Here is a 24,913-nt window from a genome sequence, read left to right as displayed (position 1 = left end):
TTGACAAATACAGGCGAAATTTGATTCAGTGCTTCTAAGTCAGAAGTGGTGAATCATCACATTTCCTAACTTCCAGTAACTAGAATGAGACCATCCATGCGAGGTTCCACTTTTGCACAGGGCTGGCCCCGGAGGGGGTGGGGTGCAGGGCAGTAGCTACTGAATGGCCACGCTGTCCTGCTGAGCCCCAAGTGCCCCGTGGACCTGGGGAGCATCCTGGTCATCTCTTCTGGCCACTTCATTTTGCATGTGCTGCTTTGCTGTGTGAAGTATCAAGGGGGAAAACAACCGGCGTCCCACCCCACTGGACATGTCTCATCTAAAATAAATTGTAGGGACACATGTTGAAATTGATAGCGTGATAAGTATACATAGCAGGCCATGGCCCGGCCCCTTCAGAACCACACACCCAGAGCCTCTGGCCTTCATGGCTAGTTTGAAACCGTCAGAGCTACGAGCAGAGTGAGGCAACCACGACTTTGCCCCAGGACACGTGCGTTAAGAGGTTGCAAAAATTTTAAATAATGGTTTTCAGAGATTGAGTAATTTTTGAAGGGTTGCGCTTACATCATGACAACACAAACACTTTCTGCCAGGAGGTCTCATCTGGAGTAGTGAGTGAGGAAGAAGAAAAACGTAGGTACCCACATCCCCCTGGGAGCACCCCAATTAGTCTGGAGAGTGGGCATTCGGGTGACGCGACCACTGCTGCTGGGGTTACTCCATTCTCACCTGCTGGTCCTGGACAAGAAGGCCTCAGTCCCCAGAGACCTGGCAGCTCAGAAGCCCACCCTGAGTTCCCTCCCTGCCCCCACCACTTGTTAGTCTCCCCCGGTCCTTCCCAAACAGGAGGTGCCAGGCTTAGGCTGACAGGGTCGGTGGGACTGATGACAGATACCATATCTTCCCAAAAGGAAAAGGAAATCCATTCACTGGAAGGGCAGTTGACGTCAGGGAGCGGTGGGCCAGTGCCCCCGACAGCAGGCTGCTGGCCCAGGCAGGAAACACCAGGAAATCCTGAGCCAGGGGCCAGGCTGCACTGTCTGTGATTCACGCCCTAAAGCCACCATCATGCCATGCAGGACAAGGGCCCTCCTTACCCACGTGGCTTGGGGCAGGGTCCCCGGGCTGCTAGCAAATTCCAGAGAAGGGGCTGGCTGGCCCCTCTCCTGCCTTCAGCAAGGAGACACTCCTAGTCAATGCCACTTAGGGGCCGATCAGCTGCTTCCCAAGAGCGTCTTCCTGCTCTCTAGGGAGCGTGGCCTAGGTGCTGAGGACGGAGGAACCAGCCTTGGGACCACCACCTGCTCTGCCTTCACTCTTCCGCTGGGTCGCTGCAGGGCCTCCCCAGCCTGGCCTCTGCCAGGCCCTCAGGCTCCCCACGCTGGCGTTAGCTGTTCTCTGCTGGCGGCTGCCTCCCCGCCTCTCATTTTCCCCGGCTTTGTCCTTCCCTTGGAAATGTCTTCTTCCCCTTACTGTCATCCAGTCTTATTGCCTCGTTGTTATTGTTTTGTCTCCCTGGCCCCCACCCCAGCAGGACCTGGCAGGGGTTTCACAAATGTGCCCCTGGCACAAGGTGCCAAGTGCCCAGCCTCAGGCGCAGGCTGGCCCCAGACTGTGCTCCTGCTCACGGGTGGAGCCAGGCAGTGGCCAGGCCTCCTGGGAGTTTACTGATCTGCAGCCACACATCAGCCTGGACACCTGGCAGCTCAGGCCTACCTTTCCAGCTGGCTTAGTGGAGCCCTCCGTCTCCCTCTGGCCTCTAGCCTCCCCTGCCTTCATCCTCTCCGGGGGTTTGTTCTTCCCCTGCCCCCTAACCTATTACTCTGATACCCATGCCCCCAAACTCAGACCTAACCCCAACCTTCCCTGGCCTAAGGTTTCTACCCCACCCACTGCAGAACAGGGGTCTGAAGTGAGTTGTCAGAAGTTAAGGGGCGGGGGGAGGAGCATCAAAGACGGTGCAGGGGGTGGTGGTCAGAAGAAAGAGCCGTATGGTGAGATGCCCTGCCTGGCGGGCTGTTCAACCAGAATTGTCCAGAAAGGTGCTATTTAATCTCAGATATAAATGAAAGACAAAAGATAAACTGTTGACACTGATAATGCACTGAAGGTGTCTTTGCTGTTGCATTTAGTATATCAAATGTGAAGATAAAAAACAAAGCCCCTATGTGCACTAACAGCCCCAGGGGCAGGAGAGGCCGTGGCCTCTGCTTAAAGCAGCTTTCTGAGCCCGGGCCCTGCCGGGCCCAGGTGGCCCCAAAGACAGGAGCGAGGAGATCTTTGCGGGGCTGAGTGGCTTGGAAGGCGGGAAGAACAAATTTGCCAAGCACCGGAGTCAGCAGGCTCGCAGCTCGGGGTGGGAGCCGGTCAAGGTTCTTGTGTTTATCCTCTCAGCTTTTCAATGTCGAAAATCTTGTCATCCACAGAACAAAACACCTATTGCTCAATGGCTCCCTCACCACAAAGAGGCCGGGATCATCTGGCATTTCGTCAACAAGAAGCCAGAGCCCAAATTTCTGGAAATGCCTCCTGGGCAGAGGAGGCTGGTTTGTTTCTCTGTCTCCGGTGAGAGATAAATGCAGCTCTGGGTTTCAGGGGAATCTCAGCCTCTTGTGGTGTGGCGGGAGGCCAGCGCCACCCTGGCGGGGAGCTGCCTGCCTGCCTGTCGTGATCCTGCAGCCTGGCGGTGGGGGACCTTGGTGGCTGTGTCCGGTTCTGTCCCGGGGAAGCCTGGGTTCCCAGGGCTCCACTGGGGGCTCCCTGGCAGGAGCCCGTCCTACCCAAGCCTTCCCTGCTTCCCCCAGAGAGGCTGCATGTGCCCCAGGCTGGCATCGAGGCCACTTAGGACAAGTCTTGGCCGAGATGAGGCCAAGTCAGGCCAGGCTGAGCAGGCGGTAGCCGGCGCTCTGGACAGCTTAGCCAGGCTCCGTCTACTGCTGGTCTCCTGGAATTTAGGAAAGAAATTCAAACCCCCCAAGTCAATCACCCTTCTTGCCCACTAGCCTAGTAGGAGGCCAGAGGCCAGAGGCCAGATGGGGGTGCTGCCCTAAAGCCTGCAGTTCCAAGCAGGGAGTGGGCGGGGGAGGCGCTAGGGGGTGGGGGAGGTTATGCTGAGCTGGAGAACCCCCGTGGCATCGGAGGGCGAGGGGGACCTGCCAGAATGAGGGGTGCCTGCTGCCAAATCATTCAGTTTTTCCAAGGGAACCCCTAAATTCAGACGTGAATGTGAAATTTCCATATTTTTATCATGGTCTCAAAAAAAAAGTTTGTATCCCGCACCAGGGCTCCTGTGGTGGCCATGGGTCCGGACGCTCCCCTTTGCATCTTCTTTGCACTCATAAAAATACGTGCCAGGGCCACGGGGGCAGTACTGGAAGCCCGCGCTTGCCGGCTCGTGCCTTCCCGGGGCCGGACGGTGGGCTGGGTCGCGTGCTCCCAGTGCCTCTGAGGTTCATGCTCTGCAGAAGCTGGGGGTCACGCCTGCCCCTGCTCCCATCCTGGAGCCGGCAGAATATTCTCTTCCTAGCTGGTGGCATCTCAGGTTCAGCTTGGAAGCAGGAGGGCGGACGGGCACCCACCCACAGCAGCGCCCACGAGCTGAGAGCCAGGGCTGGTGACCGCAGCTTCCCATCAGGCTGTGGCGTCGCTTCCACAGGGAATCCACTCAGACACCCCACAATAGATCAGGTCTCCCCATAACATGCCCCCTCCCAGGACTTCTCTTTCATAGTACTTAGCGCTGTCGAAGTGGATAGATGACATCAAATGTGAGAGAAGCTTGTCCTTCCAGAAGGAACCCACGCTCAGGGGCTCCAGCCCCGTCGACTGCAGCCACTGCCCCCATCTCAGACACGTGGCAGGTGCTCCCTGACAATGGCTTAAAGGTGTGAATGAATAAATGGCTTTGTAAAACCTGTTTCAGGAGCAAGGGGTGACTTGGGGTGAGTTCACCTATCCCAGAAACTTGGCCTGCAACAGCATTTTGTTTACAATTATAGGGGCTGATGAAATTGTGGAACTCCTGTGGTCCCTGTAGCCCCGGGGTAAGACCAAGAGGAGGCGGAGTGAGGACAGGTAGGGGCAGGAGTGGGGGGTTGGCAGGGGAGAGCCGCTCAGAACCACACCTTGGAATCCCACCTCTGCCCCCATGGAGCCCCCACCTCCCACTCCTTCCCAACCCCCTCTCTGCCCTGGGCGCTGGTTTGGACCTTGGGAGCTGTTTTCCTTTGAACTTGCCAAAGAATCGGCGCCTGCCAATATGTGGGGTTCGGGGAGCCTGGCATCTGCCGGATGGTGTCTCACCTGCACGGGGACTCCCGAGGTCTTCATGCAGGCCCTGTGCGGCCCAGACCTCCGGGCACCGAGAAAGGGGCTGAGCAGCCGCTGACCCAGGAGCCCGTGAGCCAGGACCCCGGCTGCTAGATCCTGCAATGAATCTATCTGGCTCGTTGTGGGGCAATCTGGCCCTTTGTGTCCACCCGGGCCCCCCAAGGCCTTGGGTCTTGGAGTGTGTCTGGGGCCCAGGTCTCCCAGGAGCTGGCCTTGCTCCTCACCCCCTTGCGGCTCTGAATCCCCTGAGCATTGCCACTTTAGCTCCAGGCACCGGGCCAGGCCTCATTTGCTTCGCAGCCCAGATGGTTCACCACGGCCTGGCTTCCCAGAACCGTCAGGGTACCCTGGAGTCCGTGCCGAGCGCAGGCGCAGGCTGGGCACAGCGGCCACCACTTTAGGGCAGAGACTTCCCATCCCAGCCGGGACAGAGCAGGGTTTGCTGGTTTGGGGTCAGGGGGAGAGCTGGCTGGGAGCCAACTCTCCTCGCTTCCCCCGGCCTCCAAGTCAGAACTTGGAACAGATGTGGATTCCTCTTAGAGACGTGGGAAGCCCCCTCCCTCTCCTCGCCACAGCCCCTGAACCCCACACACTTCATACCCTGCCCCCCAGTGCCAAGCCCACTCGCCCAGCCCAGCCCCCTCTGTGGATAGAGGAATGGGCCCCCAGGGCAGGGTCGGGCTCAGGCCGGCCCAATCCCCAGAGGCAGGAATCTGGGAAGGCAGGGTGGGTGGGTGGGTGAAGGGTTTTGTCTCCCCTCCCCTCTGCTCTTTTTCTGGGAAATGCCAGAGGCCGCAGGGCCTGGAATGTCAGGCTTGAAAGAATCCTCCACCACGCTCCGACATCCGAGCCACAAACCTTTTCATTAGTGCTGGGGCCCCTCCCGGCAGGAACAAAGGCCGAGGCTGGAATGCCGCTGCTTCCCGGCCACAGGCCATTGTCCCGGCCTCCCCGGCCCACCCCTGGGACTGTCGGCTGCAGGAAAGAGCAGGGCTCTGGGTCACACTGGTTTGCGCCCCTGTACCTTTCCCCCTTTCCTGGAAGGTCATCTCAGCCACAGCCTTGCCTCCTGCAAGGCCCCCCCACCTCACCCCTGCACCCCCACCAGCTCGGGTGGGCAGGGGCTTGGCTGAGAGGAACTAAGGTGACTTTGGTCTGGGCTGCCACACCGGGCAGCAGGGGCAGGGGTCCCAAGAGGTCAGCGGAGAGGCGGGTCCTGGCATCTTCTCAGAATCCTCAGAACAGGGGCTTGGCGGGGAGGGTCACCACTCACCAGGACTCTGGCCCTGCGGAGGGAAGGAGTAAGCCCCCTCCCACCTCACCTCTGCACCCTGGCAGGGAGGAGACGCGCAATGTGGGTGGGATAAGCCGTGCGGGACCCCCAGCGCCCCGGAAAGCCCACCGCTCGGGAAGGTGGGGGGCTGGAGCTTGGGCTCCGGTGCTTAGCAACTCTGTGGGCTGAGACCCCTCCCCTTGCCCTTGTGGCTGCCAGCACAGCCTCGGAACAATGGTGCCCTTAACACCCGCCCCGGAGCCAGCGGGCAAGGAGGCCGTCTGTGCCACAGGGGTCTGGGCTCCCCAAGCCGCGCCATGCACCCCGCGACCACCCTCGGGCGCCAGGGTTCCCATTTGTGAGGTTTTGGGGAAAAAGAACTTGTCATCTGTCACAAACCATGAGTAAGTGGAGCCCACAGGCAGCTGAAACCACTGCGGACTTCCCCTCCGCCATGAATGAATATCTTATTATCTTTATGACCAAGCACCTTTGCCTGGAAATGGGATTCTGACTTCATAGAAATTCTGCAAAGGGAGAGATTAGGAAAAAGTGGGAATCTCCTAGAGTCTTAACCGGAAAGACAGCAGGGTGGACAGAAGAGCCAGACCTAGAGAATGCGTCCCCCCTCGAGCCCCCAGCAGCGAGGGAAGGTAAGGAAGGGCAGTGCCTTAGGTCTGCCCTGGTGTGGGCATTCTGGAATTGTGCCCGGTGTTGGCCTGGCATCTCTTCCCCTGCTTTTCCAGCAAAGTTTGAGTCCTCCCTCCCTTTGTCAGCAAGCCCAGTGATGTCCACCAGGGCCTGCATGGGCTCCGTGTCCTCCCTTCTCAACGGGCCCCCCAGCCCTGCAGGAAGAAACCAAGGCAGCTCTAGAAGAACACAGCCTGGGGCGGGGAGGGGGGGGCCTAGAATGATGCACACAATCCACTGAGCACTTTTCCATGCAACACATTTCAAGTGAATCCAACACAGTTCCTGCAAGTTTCTCACTGGGCACGTGGACAGAGCGTGTTGTCAACGGGGCAAAGCGGCCCGAGAAGTTAAGACTGAGTCTTTGCCTCGTTTTAAGGAAAAGTCAAAATTAGCCCAAGATGTGGAAGGTGGACTCACCAACTATGCAAACATGGGGCAGGGGGTGGGGGGGTTGGTGCTGTTGGATACCCTGGGGCTCCCTGGAGCTGAAGCACAAGGTGCCAGCGGCCCAGAGGCGGCTGATGAAGCTGAGAGGGAGCAGCGTCTCAGACACACACGGGGTGTTTGAGTCATCCCAAAGGCAATGGGAACCCCCTGGAGATCGTAGAAAGCTGAAGGGAAAGTCAGCGGCCTTCGCCACCTTTTGAGGACGAGCAGTTTTGGGAATGCGTCTCCTCTAGCAGGTACACCGTTCTCCAGAACAGAGCCCCTCCTGCCCCTGTCCTCACCCAGCAGCCCAAACTGCAGTAGCTCAGCTCTCCAGGCTTCTCTCTCCCCAAAGACGCCCCAGTGCTTCCAAAATAATGCTGACCTGCACTGAGCATAGAAGCCGCCATTCCACGCATTGTGCATGCATTTGCTCATCCCTTCCCCGCGACGACCAGACGAGGTCTGGTCACAGCTAGGGATGTCAGGTGCCCAAGGCCCCGGGGCTACTGGGTGGTAGAGTCCGGACAGCAGCTCAGCCTCCTGGGCCAGATGCAGAAGCCCAGCCCCCTTCCCGGCAGGGGCGGCCGCTCTCAGGGTGCCCCTGCGCCCCTGCCCTCTTCTCCGCTCTTCACGCCCTCTGTGCACTCTTGGGCTCACACTAAGCTTCTGCTGTCCACGCAGCCTTTGCTGCCGGCCAGGCACAGAGCCCGCGCTCACATGGGTGTCACGACCACCCAGTTGATCCCCTGGGGGGGTGGGGAGGGGCGCCCCAGGTCTCTGGCCTCTCCTGTCTTCCCTCAGGATTCTCCCGGCAACTCGTGTCTTCCCAGCACTTTGCCCAGTGCCTGGCAGAAGCAGGCACTCAGCGAGGCTGCGGAATGGCTGGCTGAGCCTCCCTGTGTCAGAGCACTGTAATTCACAAAGCACTTTCTCATCCATTAACTCGAGGGCGATTCCTTGGGAGTCTTCCTTGTCCTCCTCGGGCTCAGCGCAGACGCGCACGGTGGCGGTGCACTCTCCTAATAATCAATGGGCGAGGGGAAGCATGAGCTCCTGGTCACCAGAGGAGGCTCCGCGTCCTTGCTCTGGGAGCATCTTGCCGCAAGGCCCGGGGGTGCTCATCACCCTGCGTCGGCGCCCGGCACACGGCCGGCTCTGTGGAGCCCAACATTTGCGAAATGTGTTGAATAACTCAATTTCCCCTTCTGCAGAGTGACTAGCAGGCTTCCTCCTTGCTCTTGCTTGCCTAGTAGAATCCGAAGGGAGAATTGGCCCAAATTACATCACACTTTTACGAGCAGAATCTTTTTTTTTTTTAATCTCAGATCCCTGATGGGAAGGGTCATTAGTCCTGGCTTACAGATGGTCAACCCAGTCCCGGAGAGCTTGGGTGTCCTGCCCACGCCTCAGTCCTTGAGACATCGGTGGCAGTGGGAGGGCCAAGGGCTGATGGGAGGCTCAGGCCCTCTCTGCTGACCAGAAGCAGAGTTTGCGGGGTGCAGCCCCTGTGGGGACCTGTGCGCGCCAGCAGGCTCCCTGGGGGCTCGGGGACCTCCCTGCCAGCTTGGGGGAGAGTTTGCAGAACTTGCCACCCCTCCTAGGGCCGGCCCTGGCAGGCCGCACCACGTGGCTACACGAAAGTCCAGTCTTCACCCCAATGAACTGCTGTCTCAAGAGGGGGGGTCGGCCCCCCGCATTCAGGTGTAAGGTAGCCCTTCCCGGCTGAGCTGGGCCATGCGGAGAGGTGCTGGACGGCCGACCGCGGCTCTCCGGAGCGCCCTCCCTGCTGGGCTTCCGTTGCCAGATCGAGCTCCAGCCTGAACGCGGGCTCCCGGGCCGGCACCCCCGAATCCTCGGGGTCCCACGCCGGGACCGGGGAGCCGCTCGAGTCCCGGCGCTCGGACACCCCGGGCGCCCTCTAGCGGGCCGGGCGCGGGGCGGAGCCGCCGGCGCCCCGGGGCGCGTCTCCGGGCCGGGCACCTGGGCGCACCGCGGGCGCACGCGGCGGGGGCCCGGGGCGCGGGGCCGGGGCGCTGTGTGTCCGCAGGCGGGGGCGGCCCCGCGCCCGCAGAGAGCCCGGCGGCGGGCGGGGGGCTGAGGCCCGCCACCCCGGGGCTCCCGGCTTGCCCCCAGCGCGCCCACAGGGGACGGTCGCGCCTCCCTCCCCTCCCCGGCTCCGACCCCGCTTTCGGGCCCGGCTCCTGGGGTATCCCCAGCTCCCTCCCGCGGGCCCGGGCCTCCTGGGGCCGCGACCCGCACCTCCCGCCGGCCCGGGGGTGCCGGGGGCGTCCCCGCGAGCAGGCCGGGGCGCCGGGAGCCTCTCCGCGCGGCCTCCTGGAAGCGCCGCGCGCCGGGAGGGAGGGCGCCCCCGCCCCGGCCGGCCGGCCGCCTTCCTAGAAGGGCGGGGGAAAGTGTGAATGAGAAGCCGGGGGCGGAGCGCCGGGGGAGGGGCCGCTGCCAGGAACGCGCCGCCGAGCCTGGCGCCGCGCCCGCCGCGGCCCGGGCCGCCCGGATCGCGCTTTGTCTGCGCGCGCGGCGGGGCCGCCGGCCCGGCCCTCGGCCCGCCCCGCGCCCCTCCCGCCTGCGCGGCCCTCGCCGGCGAGTCGTGACTAAACATTACAAGAAAGGCCGGCGCGCAGTTCCAGGAACAGGGGGGCGGGGCGCGGGGCGCGGCGGCCGCGTATATACCCGCGAGCCCGGCCTCCGCGGCGGCTCCGACTCCGGCTCCCGCGCCCGCCCGACTCCGGCCCGCGCTCCCCCGGCGCGTCCCGCCGCCTCCCGGCCCCGCCGGGCACCCGGCGCGCAGGGCAGGGCAGGCGCGCTCGGCCGAGCCCGCGCCGCGGGGCCGCCCAGGCCCCTTTGTGGACCCGCCGCCGCCCGCCCCGGCGCGCAGCGCGGCCGCCGCCGGCCCGGGCACCGTGGGCGGCGCAGCCCGAGGCCGGGGACTCCGGCTGGGGACCAGGTAGGAAGGCGGGGCGAGCGCGGGGGGGCGCTGGTCCCGGGAGCCCTTCCCGGTTTCCCCTCCCCTTCCCGGGCCATTCCCGGCAGGGCAGGGACGCGGCCGGGCGGAGCGGATGGGCGCCGAGATCCCGGGTTCCCGGAATGCCCGGGCGGGGGCCCTCCCGTCCCTCCCCGCCCCGCGCCTCGGGTTTCGCTCTCTGTCCCCGCGCTCGGGGCCGCCGGACTGCGCGGCGCCCGGCGCGTCCGGGGTCCCTCCTCCCGCGCCCCGGCCCGGCCGCGCGGGGGGACCCAACTTCCGCGCCCGACTTTCCCCCTCGGCGCCGCCCGGGCGCGCGGGAGCGGGGCCGTCCGGGGCCACCGCCGGCGGGGGCGAGGGCGCGCGGGCGCGCCGGGGGCTCGGGTCGGGTCGGGGCGCGCGCCGGGGCTCGGGCCTCGGGGCGGAGGGCACGGCCGGGCGGGCCGGGCGCGCTGGAGGGCCCCGGGCACTCACGCGGCGCGCGCCTTCCTCTCCGCAGCCCCCCGGGATGCGGTAGCGGCCGCCGAGCGGAGGCCGCCGAGCAGCTGCAGCCGCCGCCGCGCAGACCCGCGCTGGCTCCGTGCGCCATGGTCACCCACAGCAAGTTTCCCGCCGCCGGGATGAGCCGCCCTCTGGACACCAGCCTGCGCCTCAAGACCTTCAGCTCCAAGAGCGAGTACCAGCTGGTGGTGAACGCGGTGCGCAAGCTGCAGGAGAGCGGCTTCTACTGGAGCGCGGTGACCGGCGGCGAGGCCAACCTGCTGCTCAGCGCCGAGCCGGCCGGCACCTTCCTCATCCGCGACAGCTCGGACCAGCGCCACTTCTTCACGCTCAGCGTCAAGACCCAGTCGGGGACCAAGAACCTGCGCATCCAGTGCGAGGGCGGCAGCTTCTCGCTGCAGAGCGACCCCCGGAGCACGCAGCCCGTGCCCCGCTTCGACTGCGTGCTCAAGCTGGTGCATCACTACATGCCGCCCCCCGGCGCGCCCCCCTGCCCCGCGCCCCCCGCCGAACCCGCCTCCGAGGTGCCCGAGCAGCCGCCCCCGGGCGGCGCGCCCCGGAGGGCCTATTACATCTACTCGGGGGGCGAGAAGATCCCCCTGGTCCTGAGCCGGCCGCTCTCCTCCAACGTGGCCACCCTCCAGCATCTCTGTCGGAAGACGGTCAACGGCCACCTGGACTCCTACGGGAAGGTCACGCAGCTGCCCGGGCCCATCCGGGAGTTCCTGGACCAGTACGACGCCCCGCTCTGAGGCCGGGCCGGGCCGGGCGGGGAGGGCCCGGCTCTCCTGCCCTCGAGGCACAAGGCGCAGCACAAGAGCCGCGGGGAGAGCCCTGCAGCGGGGGAGCCGCGGACACGCGCCGCCCTCCGGCCCTGCGCCCCCCGCGGAATGGGGCCGGGGGACCTGGAATGCGTTTGGGGGAAGGCGGAGCGCCCCGGGAGCCGCCCCCCCCCCCCCCCCCCGCTCCCGCGCGCGCGGGGGACCGAGCAAAGACTGGCGGGTTCTCCGCTCTGCTTCCTCGACGCCCCCCTGCGCCCAGCCGGGGCCAGGGCGGGAGTGCTGGACACGGAGAACTGCCAGGGATGGGATCTGGGATGGGGATCTCCGACTTCCCAGCCGAACCTGTTTGCTCTTTGATCTGGTTTAAAACGCAGCTGGGGCTGGGGAAGGGTGGACCCCAGGGAGCCCCCAGGGGCCCAGGGCTGCGGGGAGATGGCCGCTCCCTGCTCCTCCCCTGGTGCTGGAAGGGACGAGGGGCGAGCCCCCCCCTTTGGGACGGCCACCAGGAATTTGGGGTCCCAGAGTCCATTTGGTGCCGGGGAGCCCAGGGCCCATCCCCCGTTTTAAGGGGGAAGTGGCATTTTGGAAGGGGGTGATAAGGCAGGCCCCCTGTTCTTTCTCTCCCCCTGGTTACACCTCCCGCCGCCTGGGGGTGTGGGCAGTGGGGGGAGGAGACAGCCATCCTGGACCCAGGTCTGGGTCCTCACAGAGCAGACGGGGGATTCTTCTTTGTGCCTCCTGACCACGTCTGGCGAGGAGATTTGCCTTAAACGTACCCTGTCCCATGGATAGGGCCTGGCACACGAGAAGCCACACACTCAGCCAATCCGGGCCAGAGCCGAGGGGTTCTGGGAGGGCCCACGGCCAGCCACTCACCCGGCGTGGGTGGGGGGCGGAGGCCCAGGCCTTCCAGTCCGGGGCGAGCAGGCCTGGTGGCCGTGGGCTGTCACAGGTGCCTCTCGGGGCCTGGACTTTGGCCAGAGCAGAGCACCCAGGCCCCAGTGCCCCCTCCCCAGGCCTTGCAGGGCCCTCCCACGTCAGCTGGGGGTTTGGGGGTGCAGCCAGGAAGTCACCCAGAGGCCGGGGCCCTGCCCCCCCCAGCTGCTCCCACTCTGCCACCATCAGTGAGAACTCACAGGAATGTAGCAGCAATGGAATTACCTGGAACTGTTCTTTTTTGGGGAAAACTAAACCAACACAAAGTTTTCTGTGTCAGGTATTGGGCTGGACGGGGCAGCTGTGTGTTGGGGTGGTTTTTTTTTTTTTTCTGTTTTTTTATTTTTTTGGTTTGTTTTTTAATAATGTTTACAATCTGCCTCAATCACTCTGTCTTTTATAAAGATCCCACCTCCAGCCCTCCCTCCCCCACCCGGGCCTTCGAGGCTGTTAGGAGATGCTTGAAGAACTCAAGGAAAAACCAATCCAAGTCAAACTTTGCACATATTTATATTTATATTCAGAAAAGGAACATTTCAGTAATTTATAATAAAAGAGCACTATTTTTTAATGAAAAACATGACTCGAGCCTTGATCCCCTCCCTTCCCCTCTTGCTTTCTCTTTCACCGCCGCCCACGCGGCGCACCCAGGAGGGAGGCAGGGGGGCAGCCCTGCCCCAGGCGCCCGCGCCCCCCGGCGTCACGGCGCTGGCACTGACGCGCCGGGCAGCCACCGAGACTGCACGGAGAGGGGTAATTCCTGCCAGTCTGATTCAGATCTGACCAGAATATGCAAAGCAAGTTCGAAGGAAGCCTTCAAAGGGCTTGCAGGGAGCGGGGAGCTGTGGTCAAAGCTTTTAGAGGCTCCGAGCTATTACGGGCGGGCACGCTCTGCTCCTGGCAGGGAGGTGTTCCGAGAAAGCCCCACTTCAGGGTCCTGGTGGTGACCCGTGACCTCGGCACAGCCGGGTTCAGGGTGGCGGGGGAGGGGCGGCCCCGGGGACACACGCAGGCAGTCCCCTGGCACCGTTTGCTCCCACACCTCCGCTTCGCCCCATCCCTAGGAGCCCCGGGCCGGGCAGCTGACAGCTGAGTCCCCACAAAGAGCGCCCAGCACGGTCTATTTTTAGCCACCCTCACGCCCCACACTTGGAGGTGCCTGCGCCCTTTTCCCACCCCACCCTCGCCGGGGGCAGGTGTCAGCCCCTCGTGTCAGCCCCGCCGTGGCCGCTCACCAGCGGGTTGGCCTCTGCAGCCTAGAACGTGCTTGGTAAATATTTGATTGAGACCGAGGGGGGCCTCTCAGGTCATGGAGGTGGAGCAACCGGCCCCAAGGCCACGCCACTTGGGAATGTGGGAAAGAGGGTGGGAACCAGGAGCACAGCTGGGGATGCCCCTGGGGTTGGTCTTCCGTGGGGGCCCCCAGCAAAGCCAAGTTATTGCCCCCCATGAACTACGCGGGGGCGGGGGGGGGGCTTCAGCACTGGGGTCCTCCTAAAACAAACTAAAAAGACCTGCTCGGTGGCATTTTCCTCCCATGCTCCCTCTTGCCTTTCTTCCCCACAGCCTCAGACCCTAGCCCCCCAGGCCCCCCAACTCCAGGCAGCAGAGAGTAAATAGTTTTAATTTCCTATTTCCCGGACTCCTGGGGGAAGGAACCTAAAATGGAGAGAAGCGGCCGCACGTGCGTGGCCAGGGCATCGGGGAGCATGCCAGGGGATGCACACTCCACTCAGCCCTTTGAGGAACACGGGGTTAGCTGGGGGGCTGGGCGGGGCCTGGCTCCCCAGTGACTCCCCCAGGGTGACAGCCTGGCAGGCTCGGCAGCCCCTCCCCACCCCAGGGCTGCAGGGCTGCCTCTCAGGAGCCACAGCTGCTGCAGCAGCCTTGACTTAACCTTGGGGCCTGGCCTGGCCAAGTCCCGCCTGCTGTTCAGCCATGGTGTCAGTGTTCCTGGGGTTTGGCTTCTCGGGGCGCTGGCCGGGGGGACACTGCCCTCCCCGTCCCCCAAGGGTGCCCACACCAGCAGGAAGACCCCTGGCTCCCCTGCTGCCCACTGCAGCCTCCTTCCCACACCTTTTTCTGTCTCTGCATTTCCATGGACTGGGCCAAACCTCTGATTTTGCAGACGAGGAAACTGAGTCCCAGAGACGTACGTAAAGCAGCTTACCCAGCACTGCGCAGCTAGCCAGCCCTGGGCATCGGCGGGCGAGAAAGTCCCCGACTGTTCTGCCGCCCGGTGCTCCTTCCTTTCTCCTCTCAGCACCCCCTCCCAGAGGCCCCCCATACCCTCCATACCCAAGCCTTTCTGTACTTGATCCTTTCAAGGAAAGACACCCCTCTTCCAGAGCACTTAGGGGGGCCTCCTCTGTCCTGGTCTGCAGGGCAGGGGTGTGTGTGCCCGTGTCCAAGATTTGCTGGTGGGGTCCTGCAGGACTGGGGGACAGTTTCCTGGGGCCAGAGCAGGCAGGCGCCTCCACGGGGCTGAGGAACACAGCTGGGGTCCCGGGCCCTGCCTATCCTGCCTCTAGCGGCAAGAGTCCACCCCAAGGGGCCGGTCATCTCAGGTGGTGCCTCAGGAGCCGGGAAACCTAAGGCCTGCTTGGGGGGGGGGTGCGGGGAGGCAGGGCGCGGAGGGATGGGGTGGAAATGAGCCCACACGGGGAGCCCCACTTCAAGGAAGGAGTGAGGTGGCTTGGGGGGGGCACCCCGCGGGGCCGCGGGAGGGCGAGGAGCAGAGCGGTGTCTGCGTGCGGGGTGCAGCGCGCACGTGCCCGGGGGCCACCCGGAGTCGGGGTCCGCCCCCTCCCATCGGGGCGCGTCGCTCGAGGCCGCCCCCTGCCAGGAAGAGCCACTTCCCGGCCCCGCGGAGCCCCGGCCCAGCTATGCGAGGAATGTCTGCGCCCGGCCGCGGGTGGCACCTCCCGGGCCGCGCCGCCGCCAGCCGAGCGCGCGGGGCCACGGCCACGGCCACGCCCCGCCCCGCCCCCGCCCCGCCCCGCCGCCCGCGGAGCAGGTCGCCATGGCAACGGGATGACAGGCGCAGAGAGCTGTTTATTCTCAGCCGAGTGCCAGGAAATTCGGCCGGGAGGCTGCCAGGCTCACCTCCCTGGGGCGGGGGGCGGAGGGAGGGCGGGGGACCAGCCCGCCCGGCGCTCCTGGGGGAGGGCGCGGGAGGGGGCGCCGTGGTCCCCGGGGGTCCCTGGCCCCTCCGAGAGCACGCTGCTTAGAAAGCCCTGAATTTCCAGGCCACAAGTGGATCAAGTTTGCACGTCCCGGGGGAGCGGAGATCCCCCCCCCCAGGCGGCGGAGCCCCCGCCGCGCCCCGGCACGCGCTCTCTATCCAGGGATCCTGGCCCCGGACCCTGCAGCACCCGCCTCCTGCCCGCGCGCCGCCCCCCATCCGCTCAGCAGGCACCTACTGCACAGCGCTCACTGTCAGGGGGCCTGTGCCCGCCGAGAGCAGCCCCCCATCCTGCCTGCTCCTGAGCAGGGCCGTAGGCGAAAACTGCAGGCATGACCCAGAGTAAACACAGAGAGCACCTGTGCCCCAAAGACGCCTCTTCCGGGGCCACTTCTGTCCCGTGTCACATCCACCATCCTCTGACCCGCAGCAGAGCGCCCAGCTTGTCCTGGGTTGCCCGGCGCTGCTGCAGGGTTGAGCCCTAAAGTCCAGGGAACCAGAACCTTGGTCACTACCTCAGGTCAGGACACACCCATTTCAGAGATGGAGAAACTGAGGCCTGAAACCCGAGGGCAGCCTTCCAGGGTCTTGGCGCTAGTGACAGGGGTGGGGGCGCACTTTGGAGGTCCTGACTGAGTCCAGACTGCATCCAGTCTTTTCACCACCCAGAACCCCGCAGCCCTGAAGCCCCTGGAAGAACCACCCAGAGCAGACCTCCAGGGAGCGGGTAAAATCACGATTCCGGGATCCCAATCCCAGCTGTTCTGAATGGGAAGCCCTGAGGACAGGCGGGAATCTGAGTAAACAACACCTCCCAGGTGGCCCTGAGACCTGTGCCCCAACTTTGGGGGAGATGAGCCTGCATCCTCTCTCCTCCTGGGACAGGGAATTTCCTCCTTGAACTTGACTAAGCCAGAGCTGGGAAATCAGCAGGGAGGGAAGGCCCGGGTTTGCCGGGGTTTGCCGCCTGCTTCGGCAAGCTCAGACAAGCGCAGCCCTCCCTCGCCTGGGCTCCAGCCCCGGGCCCCGGGCAGAGGACAGTGTCGGCCCTGAGAGGACGAAGACGAGGCTCCTTCCCCCCCAGGACTGAGCCCTCCCAGCTGTGCTGTGCTGGGAACAGGCCAGGCTTTTGTGAAATCCTCGGGTGAGCCTGATCCGCTGTCATGAGGAGGCTGGTGCAGGGAGGGGGAGGGGGGCTGTTCCCAGAAACGGGGAGAACTCTGGACTTCCCACTCCCGAGCGCTCGGGATTGCAGCACAGCCTTAAGCAACAGCAGAGCCTGGAAGGTTGGGCTGCAGAGAGAACCAGAGGCCCCTGCTCTCTGCTGAAAAGGAGCCAGGGCTCCAAATGCTAAAACTGCAGCCATGCCCTCCGCCCATCCCCGCCACCTCCCGCAGCAGCTGGCAGGCCCGGCTGGAAAGGGCCGAGCTCAGACACAGACACAAGGTCACCGACAACAGGAGAAAATGGGTTTCCGCTCTTTCACCTCCCCGCCCCCAAATCTCGAGTCTTTGCGTACAGAAAATGCTGCTGGTGTCTGTGATGCACAGGATGTCGGAGGCACGGGCCTACCTGGCTCGCACCTGCCTCTTTTGTGCCCTGCAGACGTTGGGTTTTTCATGAGTGGAAGCCCTGCCCTGTGCAAGCCCGCTCGGCCATTTTCCCAAGAGCACGTGCTGGCTGCCTGTCCCTGGGTCGTCTTTAATTAAGGCACTGGGTGTGTTTTCAGGCATGAAATTGTTGTACACCGAGTGGCCACAGCATGGTGTAAACATAACGTTGCGTGTCCTGGGGAGCCCTGGTGTTCATCATGTGGCTCACTTGATTGCCCCATGGGCTTCACCGCCGTGGTGGGAACCCACCCCAGGCCGGGCTCGATGGGCGTGAGGAGGAAACCCACTAGGCAGACAGCTGCAGGGCACGTGCATGGTGTGATCTTAGGGATGGTGCCCACGAATTGTGTGATGGGGCCGCAGTGACCAGTGCCTGCCTGGCCAGCGCCCCAGGGAACCCCCATGCAGGCGGGGACCCCCACCCTGGCATGGTGACCCGGGCTGGGATCAGTGCCAAGCAAAAACGCTGGGTCTTCAAGGGCTTACAGTGTGGAAGGAGAACGCGACGTGAAAGCCAAAAGTAGCCTAACCAGGAATGGTTTTGAAATAAAATTGTGGCGCTCGTTACCATTTCTGCATTGGTAAGGTGCAGCGCTCGGTCCGCCTGTGCCCACGCTGGCTCCTCTCTTTCCCTTTCTATACCTGAGGTGCTCTCCTGGAAAATGCAACGGTGCCAAACTCAGAGAAGGGGCTTAGGCACGACCGAAGTCACACAGACCTCAGTGGTGGCAGCGGAATTAGAGCCCTGGCCGGCTGACTTCAAGCCCAGACCCCCTTCCACTGGCGCCCCCCCAAGGCATGCAGCGCCCCCACCAGGACCTCCACTCGGCAGCTCCTGTGCTGTCTCCAGGGGACCCCGATGGTGCTAGGTCCACACCTGGCTCCCACCAGAGGCCAGCTCAGTCAGCCCAGGGGACTGTCCTGGGGGGCCATGCCATGCCATCCACCTAGCCCTTGGGCAGTTGCAGGGAGTGCCAGGGTCCTTGTGTCTCTCAGTGGCCGGCAGCCCCAGATGTCCAGGCTGGCGCTCTCCATGGATGGAGTTTCCATGGAAGGTCCAGGAGACTCGGGTCCACCAGATGTGCAGGTTTTGGCTCGAGGCCTCGAAGAACCCTGACATTGCTCCGAACTATGCTCTGTGGGAGCCAGGGGTGGCTGAGGTGGCTTCTGTCTCCTTCTGTTGCAGAAGTCAAGGAAGAGGAGGCTGGAGGGGAGCCAGCACCGGGGGGAGGCTCCTGGCTGCTTCTCATGCCCCTTGGCGCCTGGTGAACTAGGCAAGGGGTCTGGCAGGAAGGCCACCCACAGGATATTCAGAGACCAGCCAGCACTGTCCAGTGGGGACAGTCAGCAGCTGTGGACCATTCCCCGCACCTTGGGGCTTCCCCGTGGAACTCCTCAGGCCGGCACGCTGGGATTTGGCTGCAAACTCAGCGAGGACCCTGACCAGAGTCTGGCCGCAACGCTGGATGGAGGGGAGGAGCCCCGGAGAGCAGCCTGGCCCTCGGCAGGCACGCCGCCAGGCCTCTCCAGTCTGAGAGAAGTCACTGAGAAGGTCAGCCAAGGGGCCCAGCTGCAGCAAGAGTCTTTGGGCCCGCACCAGGATGGAGACCGAGCTGGTCAGCCCCGCGGGGGGAGGGGGGGCGCTTGACCCCAGCGAGTATCTGGCCCCTGGGGCACTCGGGCGGGCCCTGCAGCTGCCAGGGGAGACTCCAGAGAGGAGGCAGTCCAGGACCCGGATGCCCGCCCGGTGGGATGGTGGTGGCAGGCCTGACAGAAAGAGGGGACAGGTGCAGAGACGACCGCGGGGCTTCCTGGAGGCTTGGGGGGGGGTGTATGGGGCTGCAGGCACCTGCTGCGCAGCATGTTCGGAGCTCTGCGCAGGCGTCCCAGCGGGTCACGGGGGACCAGCTTTCTGTGGGGGGATGTGTGACAGTGAGTCACCCCACGTGGATTCCGTTTGTGGGCCACACTTCTCACCGGGAGACGGAGCAGGATTGAGGGTGCCAGTGATGACGGGGGGCTGGCGTCCCTCCAGGAGGGGGACGCTGACGGGACCGGGCCCAACAGGCATTCTGGGCCAGGGAGGCAGGACTCAGCTCGCTGGACCCGCCTGCCCAGGGTGAAGGCCAGGCTCTGCTCCCTGACCCCCTCCCCACCCCCGGCCGGTGTGCGGGGTGCGTGAGGGGTGCACGAGGAGGTCCTTGCGTCGGTCTCCCTGGTCTGTGGAGTACGAATAGCTGCGTTCACCATCCAGAAGCACCCCCAGCCCCTTGCCCCGACCCTGGAGGAAAGAACCCTCACCCAACTCGTTTTGTTTGTTCACAAACACTTTTGCTGAAGCGCTTCTGCTGTGCCCAGCATGGGCCGAGCGCTCGAAGCGAGTCCACCCACGCAGTCCCCAGCGACCCATGAGCTGGGTCTTATTGTTGTCTCCACATTTTCTGCAGATCAGGGGTGTTGTGGGACCGACCCAAGGTCACACAGCCAGCCAGGAGCAGAGCACTCTGGCTGCGGCGTGCTCGCCCGTGGCCCGCTTCTGCCTAGCCCAGGCGCTGGACGCGGATCTGGGGTGTGTCCCAGGTCACTGCTGCCTGGCCGGTGACCTCTGGCGCTTTGTTCCTGGCCTGCCCGGGGTTCCTCATCTCCATGCGGGACCTCAATAAAACCTGCTTCATGGGGTGTGAGGTTGAGACACGTCAGGGTTTATTATTATCAGCGGGGTCTCCCTGCCCCGTGCCCCGGACACCCAACCTCACACGCTCTGGCTGGGAGGAGCATGGCCTGGCCAGTCTCGGTCACTCATCCAGCGGCTCCCGTCCAGGGGAGAGGAAGACGTGGAGGAAGCTTCCTTCCTGCCTCCTCAGTCTCTTCCAAGTCTTGCTTTCTGTGTATTTCCTTCTTGTTTTCCTCAGCTGCCCTCTGCTTGACATTTGGGCTTACAGGAATTTCCCAGGGCGGCCGTCACAAAGAACCAGGGCGGGTGTTTGAAACAACAGACATTGATGTTCTCACAGTTCTGGAGGCCAGAGTCCAAAACCAAGGTGTCAGCAGGCCCCTAGCCCCCTGAAACCTACGGGGGGGGGGGGTCTTTCCTGGCCTTGTCCCAGCTTTTGTTGGGGGCACGCCATCCTCAGTGTCCTGGGCTGGAGCCATGTCGCTCCAGCCTCTGTCCTGTCTTGGCATGGCCTCTCCCTGGTGTGGCCTGCAGCCTGCTCTCGCCTCTTATTAGCACATAGGCCACGGGGCCCAGGACGCGCTCTGCTTCGGTGTGTCCTCACCAACCGTGACCACCTCTGCACAGACCCTACTCCCACATGAGGCCACTTTCCCAGGTTTCACCTGGACGTGAATTTGTGGGGGACACTTCAGCCCAGTGCCGCTGGCTGGTCCTGCTGGATCTATTAAAACCATTTTTCCTGGCATCTTCTAGGAAGAGGCTGAAACATGCAGCTTCTTCGATTCTGGGCAGAGGGTGGGGGGAGACCCCTTTGCTCATTAGACCCCCGACAAAGGGGAAGCTGAGAAAGCACTCAGGGCCTGGCCAAGGGCAAGGCTGAGATATGCTGCGTGGGCCAGGGCAGAGCCGCCCGGGGGGAGGCATGGTCTGCAGATGCCTGGCATGACCCGGGCCTTCACAGGCATTGCCTCATCCAGCTGCAGGGGTGCTTCCTGGGGGACAGCCTCAGTCTGGTAGCCTCTGATGACCCCCTCCCAAGAGACAGCAGCCTCTAGCAAACTGATGCTGGGAGGGAGAAGGGGCTGCACAGCTGGCCTGGACAGGTCCTTGGCAACCTGACCGAGGAAGGCCAGGCACGAGCGACAGCCAGCTCCTCTCAGAGCCCGGTGTCTGAAGGTGAGGGACACGGGTACGTGCAGCCTCTGTCCTGAAGATGTCCCCGCGGAATCCAGACTAGGGTGGCTGGGGAGCTTCCATGGCCCCCCGAAGCTCCCCCTTTGCCCCTTTGCAGACAGGTGTGGGATGGTAAAGCCTCCAGCCCCACCCCACCCCCAGCCCAGCACAGAAGGGAAGTTCTGAGGCCCTCCCAAGTCCTCCTCCCCCAGGGCCTGCAGCCCCTTCCCTCCGCCCCTCCTCTCCCATGCAGCTGGGCCCTCTGGACAGACTCTGGCCCTGCCAGGCTCTCTGGGGGACCCGGGGGACCCAGGTCTGCCTTATGGAGCCCAGGAGAGGCAAGAGGGTGGAGCCCAAGAAGGCCCGTGTGAGCTCTTACCTGAACCACAGGAAGGGGCCGCCCTGCTCCTGCAGACCCGCAGCCGCTCCCGGGACAGGAAGTCAGCTGAGTGCCGAGCACAGTCTGCTGGGGAGGGGCCGGCCCAGGTCAGCTGCACCCCAGCTCTCCCGATTCCCACGCGGGAGGAGGCCAGGGGGCATGGGGCTGAGGACCCTGCCCGGGTTTTCCTCCCAGGTCCTTCGACTCTTTGAGGTTAGAAGGGGCCTGCGTGGGTCTCTAACTCTGCCCCCCACTGGGGGAGTGTCACCCCATTTCCTCGGTGGTCATGGTAGTTCAGTGAGCAAACACTCTTCCTAGCAGGGAGTGAGTGGTCACTCAACACTGGCTGCCCCAATGCCCTTGACAAGGGACTGAGCCCACGGACAGGCTTGATTTGCTACAACCAGCCTGGGTTTCAGCAGAGGCCTGTCCCGCCTGGGGGAGACGCCTTCGAGCAACCCCACCTGGCCGGCTAGGGGCCCCCTCCCCTCCCCTAAACCAGGGCCCCTCTTTGCTCAGCCTGCCTAACCACAGGACAAGCAGACTCTCGGCCAGGCAGTTACAGTAAGCCAGGCCCGCCCTTCCTCACATGGGGTACTGCTGTTCGCTGTTCCCTGCCCCCCAGCCTCGCTGCCCAGAGAGGAGGGGAGGGCGGCATGGGGTGTCCCGTCCCCCCGGGAGCGTGGTCGCGCTCCACCTCACTCCCAGGACACTCCGGTCTCCCCAGCGGTGTCCAGAGGCCTGGTGCTGGCAGCCGCCCACTCGGCCCAAGCAGGCCTGGGCAGCTGGAGCGGCGGCTAACACCAGGCTGACTCACTGCGGCCAGGCTGGGCCTCCGCGGGATTCTTGGCCCTCAGCCTGGGATTCCTGCAGATTCCGACAACAAGTTGGACCATCCTCTTGCAGAAGGGGGTGCCAAGGTAAGCCCGTGGCGGGGGGGACGGAGCCGGAGGGGGAGAGCGCCCGGGCAAGGGCACTGAGGCTGCAGGGTTCCGGGCCTGGGGACAGGACAGCGACCTGGGAAGGCCTCACTGACCCCGGGACGGGTGGGGGAGAGAGGGAGGGGGGGAACAGATGGCCCCTCGCGTTACATAATCACTCTCGTTCCCTCACAGACCCTGTTGTGGAGGACGCGGCTAATCCCTGGTGACCAGATGGGGAAACTGAGGCTGGGCGCGGTTGGGGAGCTTGGGCGGTGTGGAGGACAGCGCCTGGCAGAGGTCAGGCACTTCCCAGCGCCTGCTTGCATGAGGGTGGACGCTCTCAGGCTCCCGGGACCACCGCCCCCAGGCAGCGCCCACCGCTGACAGCCAGAGAGGTAGAGGCTGGCGGGGACCCTGGAGGCCACCCCCGACTTCCCCTCTGCCTCTACTGAGGCAGGAGGCCAGCAGAGGGGACCCCAACCGAGAACCAGCCGGGCCTGGTCCCCCAGCCGGCCGTGCCCATGGCAACCGCTGCGCTGTTGCTCCCTCTCCTGGCAACGGGGAAGGGGAAGGGACACCGGCACACGCCCCAGCCGCCAGCTGCGCATTCCTCAGTCCTTCCATCAGGCCCCCTCGGGCTTCCTCGCCCGCGGTGAGGTCAGCGCCCCGCCCCCCGCCCGCCCCCGCCGGGATCCCCAACCCGCTCCCCTCCCGCCCCGGGCCTCTCCCCCTCCGTGCCACCCCGCCCCGCCCCCCAGCGCGCCCCCCTTCCAGGCCCCAACCTGCCCCACCGGATCCTGGCTCCAAGTTTCCCCCCTCCCCAGCCGGCTGAGGCCCCTGCGCTCCCCCTGGCGCTGGGCGGCCCCTCGTGCCCAGGCCCCGCGCGGCCTCCCCGCCGAGCCCTATTTCAGGCGCTGGCGCTGCGGGCCGGCCGGGGCAGCCCTGCCCGGAAAGGAGGCTATTCTGGGCCAGGCCGGCCCAGCAGCTGCGGCCCCAGGGCTTCCCGGCAGGGTGCGCGCCCCAGACAGAGGGCACGCTAGGGCAGGGCTCCCCTCCCTTCCCACCGCCCCACCTTCCGCCCAGGCGGCGCCCAGCGCCCTCCCCTTTGGCCAGGGCCTTCCCTGCAGCTGCGGTCTCCGGTGCCAGGTGGGGGACAGTGTGCGGAGCCGGAGACCACGCCATGGTCCCACCTCCAGCGCCCGCCACTTGCAGCTGGGTGGTGGGTCTCTCTGGCCTCTGTCCACTTCTCTGACGGGGTGGGCTTCCCAGCCCCTGTGCCTGCGGCACAGCCTGAGCCCCACGTTTCCCTCTGCCTCCCTGCCTCCTGCCAGCCCAGCCGCCAAGGCCTGTGGTTGAAGGTTGAATCTCCAGTGCCCGACACAGGACCGGTGCCCCCAACGTTGTAAAACTGTCACATTTAGGATTCGGCTCCAGCTCCATGGGGCCTTTTTGCATCCTGCCCTGCACAGCGTTACGACCGACCGCCGGCTGCAGCAGCCCTGGCCCTTCCGCCCAGAGCAAGTGACTGCTCCATGGTGTCGGGGCTGGCTGGCTGCAGCTGTGGGTATCAGCAGAAGCAGCCTCGTGCCCTTGACTGGGTCTGTGACCCAGGGGCCGCTGGCCGGAATCCTCGGGGCGCACGCTTCCATCTGGGAACCAGGTCCAGGATTTGCAGGCTGCCCCCCCACGGTGACCGGAAGGGCACAAAAGACAAGGAGGCCCCCAGAATGCAGCGGCTGCCAGACCAGGCCCCCCCTCCAGAGCAAGGGTGTCCCGGGAGTCTGAGAAGGCGCAGGGGAGGAAGAGGATGGAGCTGACGTTTCTCCAGGCCCACTGCTGGCCAGGAAGCTAAAGCACTCCTGTCACTCAGCCCAGTGCTGCTCAAACTTTAATGTCCACGCAAGCGCTTGGCTCTTGTTACAATTCCGGCTCTGATTCATCAGGTCTGGGGTGGGGGCTGAGATGTGGCCCAGGGGGTCCCCAGCCTGCCCCACCTGGCAGGCAGGGTGGAGGGAGAGAGCACGGCCCAGCCCGATTTTAAAGGAGACTGAGGTTTGGAGAGAGTCTCTTGCTTAGCAGGGCGAGACCAACGTCCAGGGCCCCTGGCCCGAAGAGCGCCCCTTCCCTCCACTTCCGCCGCTCAAGGACCTCAAGGGGGTCCTCCAGACCCTCCCCTCTTTGCCCCACATGCCCCACCCCCCAATTCCTACCAGCCACCTTCCCTTCTTTTTCTTTCAAACCATCACACTGATGCCCGGGAGGCGTGGAGCAAGTGCGGCTCAAATGTCGCCTGCCCTCAAGGACGTCAGCGCGAAGTCACAGGTGAAGAGAAGGGACGGGCAGCCGCCCAGCTCCTCTCAGCTCGCTCCCCAGAAAAAGCAGAGTCTGCAGCTGGCTCCCCATCTTTTCATTGACAAGACCCAGTTTTGTTTACCCCTTGGGGCGGTCAGGTTGGCTCAGAGGAGATGTGTAAAAGGTGAGACAGGAGTCACCAAGACCGGGGATGGGAATCGGGTAGGAGGAGCCTGGAAGACAGGGAGAGGGGAGAAGGGGGGAGGGAGGGGGGAGGCTGAGAGGGAAGGGAGGGGGAGGGGGGAGGGGAGGGGGGAGGGTTTGGGAGAGGAGAGGAGCACGTGTGGTTTGGCAGGCCCAGGGCGGTCAGGACACACTTTCTCCCAGGGCTTCCATTTTCCAGGGCGGGTTGGGGCCTGCGCGGGGAGCCTGGGTCAGCACGCCCTGGTGGGTGGGTAGTGACAGGCTCGATCACTTGTCAGTCACGAGTTTACTTGCCGCCCGGGAGAGGCAGAGGCCGGGCCTCGGGTCTCCAGGCGGGCGGGTAATCAATGGGCGATGAATGGAAGGTGCTCTCGCCTGCCCACAGGGTGCCCCCCAATCTGTGCCTCGATTCTCAGGCTGAAAGGGGCCTGACAAGTCTGGTTTCCTACAAAGATGGATGTTTCCCTCACTTGGGTAATTGGGTGAAAGTCAAAGGCCTCATTTCTGAGAGGACAGGAGCAGCCCCCCAGGGGACGCGGGGGCGG

The 24,913-nt window shown here is 64.4% G+C and overlaps 1 protein-coding gene and 1 long non-coding RNA gene across 3 annotated transcripts; one reads left to right on the top strand and one right to left on the bottom strand.

Moving 5' to 3' along the window:
• Positions 1-10,191: 10,191 nt before the first annotated feature.
• SOCS3 (suppressor of cytokine signaling 3) lies at positions 10,192-11,052 on the top strand. The gene has a single exon (XM_037493575.1). The coding sequence runs from the start codon at positions 10,292-10,294 to the stop codon at positions 10,955-10,957; it is 666 nt and encodes a 221-aa protein (XP_037349472.1). The 5' UTR covers positions 10,192-10,291; the 3' UTR covers positions 10,958-11,052.
• Positions 11,053-19,421: 8,369 nt separating this feature from the next.
• On the bottom strand, positions 19,422-22,289 carry LOC129144854 (uncharacterized). 2 transcript variants are annotated; one of them, XR_008549584.1, is made up of 3 exons: positions 22,067-22,289; positions 20,950-21,036; positions 19,422-19,736 (listed from the first exon to the last, which is right to left on the bottom strand). It is a non-coding gene; the product is annotated as an uncharacterized LOC129144854 (long non-coding RNA). The 2 variants fall into 2 exon arrangements; XR_008549583.1 differs by having other exon boundaries at positions 20,950-21,033.
• Positions 22,290-24,913: the final 2,624 nt, after the last annotated feature.

Source organism: Talpa occidentalis, unplaced genomic scaffold (genome assembly GCF_014898055.3).
Source record: "Talpa occidentalis isolate TD23 unplaced genomic scaffold, MPIMG_talOcc4v2.1 talOcc4.7, whole genome shotgun sequence".
In the NCBI taxonomy this organism is placed as follows: Eukaryota; Metazoa; Chordata; class Mammalia; order Eulipotyphla; family Talpidae; genus Talpa; species Talpa occidentalis.
The sequence above is the reverse complement of the archived record's forward strand: the minus strand, read 5'-3'. Positions and strand labels throughout refer to the sequence as shown.